Source organism: Galeopterus variegatus, unplaced genomic scaffold, assembly GCF_000696425.1.
Source record: "Galeopterus variegatus unplaced genomic scaffold, G_variegatus-3.0.2 Scaffold1007, whole genome shotgun sequence".
Lineage (NCBI taxonomy): Eukaryota > Metazoa > Chordata > Mammalia > Dermoptera > Cynocephalidae > Galeopterus > Galeopterus variegatus.
In genome coordinates this window covers 49,388-53,192 of record NW_007727118.1, presented here as the reverse complement: position 1 = coordinate 53,192, position 3,805 = coordinate 49,388, and the positions used below count along the sequence as shown (strand labels likewise).

At 56.4% G+C, this 3,805-nt stretch overlaps 1 protein-coding gene across 3 annotated transcripts in view; it reads right to left on the bottom strand.

The window, feature by feature from the left end:
- Window positions 1-214: 214 nt before the first annotated feature.
- Window positions 215-3,805, bottom strand: part of WDR5 (WD repeat domain 5) — a 22,783-nt gene continuing 19,192 nt past the window's right edge. For 2 of the 3 annotated variants that reach the window (XM_008574167.1, XM_008574169.1), the window contains 3 exons: window positions 3,253-3,327; window positions 2,472-2,559; window positions 215-1,020 (listed from right to left, as the gene is read on the bottom strand). In XM_008574167.1, coding sequence (XP_008572389.1) covers window positions 920-1,020; window positions 2,472-2,559; window positions 3,253-3,327 — 264 coding nt within the window. In that variant the 3' untranslated portion in view covers window positions 215-919. Of the gene's footprint in view, window positions 1,021-2,471; window positions 2,560-3,252; window positions 3,328-3,765; window positions 3,800-3,805 lie in introns of all 3 variants that reach the window. The other variant, XM_008574168.1, reaches the window with a different exon arrangement.

The window sequence follows — 3,805 nt, the reverse complement described above, 5'->3', positions numbered from 1 at the left end:
TTCAGCTCCTTTTCAACCAAGAACTTCCCCCGCTCCTCCCACCCCACTATGGAACATACTAGTATCTTCAGAAAGTGAAGGGACACATTAGACAGGCACATACATCTGTCTTTTGAGAAAAATCCCTTTGACCCACCTCCTGCCCGTTGTGAGACTTTTCATTAAAAAAAGCCAAATGGAGACAAGCTTTACATGAGAACTCAGTTGCCACAACTGTATACAAAATCCCACCTTTTATTAGTTTGCGGTGCACTGTCGCATGCACACTGTGAGACAGACAGGGGACCACCAGGTGCAGTCACTGTGCTGTCGCGCAGGAACCATGAACTCCCAATTACAACAGGTTTTTACATGGCAATGACCTTACAGTGTTGTGTTTTCCAGAAAGACCTGAAAACACACTGGGAACTACCACAGGCAGGGGTGGACGAGCAGCTAGAGCCATGTCGTTAGAGCATCTACCCAACCGCAAGGGGGGCCAGGCCTCGGGAGGCCTGCAGTGGGGCCCGCAGGCCAAAGCCACAGCAGTGGCTCTCACAGCGTTTGCGCTGGGTAATGAGATATCGAAAAAGGTACGGAACATTTACTGGAAAAAAACACAACTCGTGATAAATCGAACTTCACCCTTTTGTAATAAAAAATTAAAAATTCTTGTTGACTCTGGTTGAACACAACATAGACTAGGAGCTCTTCCCTAGACAGTGTTAGAAGAATTGGCAAGAAATGTCACCAGCAACTTTTAGAACTTTCCGGGGGCCCGCTCGTTCCCCTCGGCCAAATCATCTTCAAGGAGGAGGCTCAAATCAGGCCCCTGTCCAGATCCCCCGGGTCCACACCCAGGGGACACCTCTGCAACACCCACGTTTCTTGCCAATCCAGGTCAACTTCCTGACAGTCTCTCATGTGGTATCAACAGGACTCAGCAGTCGCTCTTCCACAGTTTAATTGTTTTGTCATTTTCTAATGCAGCTGAGGCGATGATGTTTTCTGTCGGGTGACAAGCTGTTGAGATCACAACATCTGAAAACAGAAAGACAGTCAAGAGCGAGCCCCTTGCCTTGAGTCCAGAGGCACAGCCCCGGGCCAAGCCCCGTCTGCCCTACAGGGCTAGTGGCCACACCTGCCCTGCTGGCCTCAGGAGGACGAGGGCGCCTGCAGCCCAGACCACCGGCCACTGCACAGAGGATTCAGGGCGACGGCTCAAAGGTGCTGGCGGATGCAATGAGCACCCGCCACCTAGCCGCTCAGCACAGAGAGCCCCACAGACAGCAAGCAGGAGGAAAAGCAGGGGGACCCCAGGGGGGACAGATGGCATGGGCTGGACAGCTGCAGGCCAGCCCCATCTGCAGAGCAGGGAGCCATAGCACACCCTCCCCAGCCGGCCACAAGGAGGGGACTCTTGGCTCAGAAGCACCTGCTCACGGGGACGACAGCCATACTTGCCAGGCCTCACCTCTTTGTGGACAATGCCCCTCTTTTACCTGGACCTAGGGCTGGCCACTCCCACCCCACTGGGCCCAGGAGCACCCCGCAGGGCTGACTCTGTCACTGTGGCAGAAGTCCACCCAGGCAGGGATTTCAGAGCTCACACGCCAGCCTGTGAGGACAGCCACATGTGTTCAGTTCACATCAACCAACCCCAAAACTATGCCTGCTCCCTATGGGTCTTTGGTCAACACCGAGGGCCCCGCACCACAGAGGACAGTGGCCAGCGGCGCAAGGAGCCGCCTCTGGCAAGGGGGCAGAGGGGAGGCAGCCCGGGTGCAGCATGAGGGTGGTGGGACTCAGCCCACACCCGGCGCAGGGGAGCTGCTGTCTTTAGGAAAGAGCGCGGCACTTGCTCAGACTTCCAAAGGCCCTCACTGACCCCGCAAGATGTGAAAGTGGGGCGGGAGAGCAGCAGAATGGCCTTCGTGGGCAGCTGGGATGGGGGCATCCCCAGGGCACTGGGAACCAGTCTGAGATGCAGCGTGGAGCTGGGGCTCTGCCTGGGTGGCAGGAGGGACAGTGGCATTCTCACCATCCCGGGCCGAGGAAATGGGGTCACCACAACATGGCACAGAAACAGGGCTGTGTACATCTGAGAAGTCACAAAGCCATGTGTACTTCCAGGACCAGAACACCCGGTAGAACAGGAGGAGGCCAAGGCCAGCCCTGGGCCTGTGGCAGAACCGGGCCTGACCCGCTCTGCGGCCCTGGCCTAAGGCACTTAGCAACAGTCTCTAAACCAGGCAAGGACCCCTCCCAGGCCACTAGGGGACCCAGGAGGAAGGAGGTGGCAGGCCACTGAAAACCACACTGTTTTCATCAACTGTCACTGCACAAAGACAGTGGCATGCAGGCTGCGGGTCAGCTCAGGTGTCTGGAGCCGTGGACCTGATGACACCGAGGCCCAGGGTTCCATCCCTGTACCGGCCAGCCACCGAAAAAAAAAAAAGGTTGACACATGACTTGTCACAAACACAGCTCACCTGTGTGGCCTTGCAATTTCTGTACAATCTCTTTTGTTTGAAGGTTCCAAATGTAAACCAGGTTATCTTCTGAACCAGACACGATCCACTGGGTAGCAGCAAATGGGAAAGATGGGCGAGAAGAACAGGAGGTCAAAGCTCACGTGTGCGGAAGGGACAGGCCACTGCGATGACGCCGTGCCCCCGGGGGTTATCATGCTGAACTCAAAACATGGAGCTCCTGTGGGTCTCAGCGTGGCTTCAAGTCCCCTTTCCCTACACGGAGACAGCCCTGCCCCTGCCCCACCCCCGCTAGGAGGACACACGGGAGCCACGGGTGCCACGGGAGCCACACGCACCACGGGCGGCTTCTGGCTGGAACACACTTCCCTCAGGTACCACTTTCTGAGTTCGTGCATCACTCACGCTGTAGCTGAATGCCACAGTCACTCCCACCTCAGCCAGGGGTCTCAATCAGATGGCAGAGCCAGGACTGGGGGGCGTGTGGTAGAATGAATCCCACTATGAGCAGTCACAGCACAGCCCCATCGCCCCCACCACAGAACTGCCGCCACGCAAGAGAACGAGGCGGACCTAGGAGCAGACAAGGGACACCCCAGCACACTCAGTAGAGTCGCCAGTACTCGGCACAGTGTGACTTCACATTGGTGAAACACAGGAAACTCCTGTCAGTCTGTGGGCGCAGGAAGCATCTCCCAGAGGACAGAGCAACCTGCGGCAGGCGCGGCCCCTCAGGAGGGGACGTCGGGAACGGTGAGAGGCTTCTCCGCGGGGAACTTACCTTCCCGCCAGTGACGGAGAAATTGGCGAATATGCAGTATTTCTCATTCTTGTGACCAGTGTATGTCTTCAGGCACTGGAAGGCAGGGGACAGGCTGTGTCAGTCACGACGGCCCTGTACTCTACGTCATTCCTGTACTCAGCGCAGGAGTTTTATTCCTGACTAAACTTAGTTCTGAAAAGTACAGATGCTTCTCAACTCACAACGGGGTTATGTCCCGATAAACTCCACAAGTTGAAAATACCTTAAGTCAAACCTCCAGAAGTTGGGGACCATCTGCACCCTAAATTCGCCCCAGTAAGTGCAAAGCCCGCGCGAAACCCTAAACTTGCACATGGCAGTCTGCAAAAACCCAAGTCTTCAAGACTCTTGCACCAAACCAACTCAGTGAGGACGCCCTTCTGAGCTGCCCTCCTGCTCCACCTCCTAGGGGTCAGCTCTGCTACCTCCAAAAGCCACCACACGGCCCGAGTCGTCTGTGACCGGAGCCGAGTCCGCGGCCCTGGCACTCACCTTCCCCTTGCTGTAGTCCCAGAGCTTCAGCGTGCTGCAA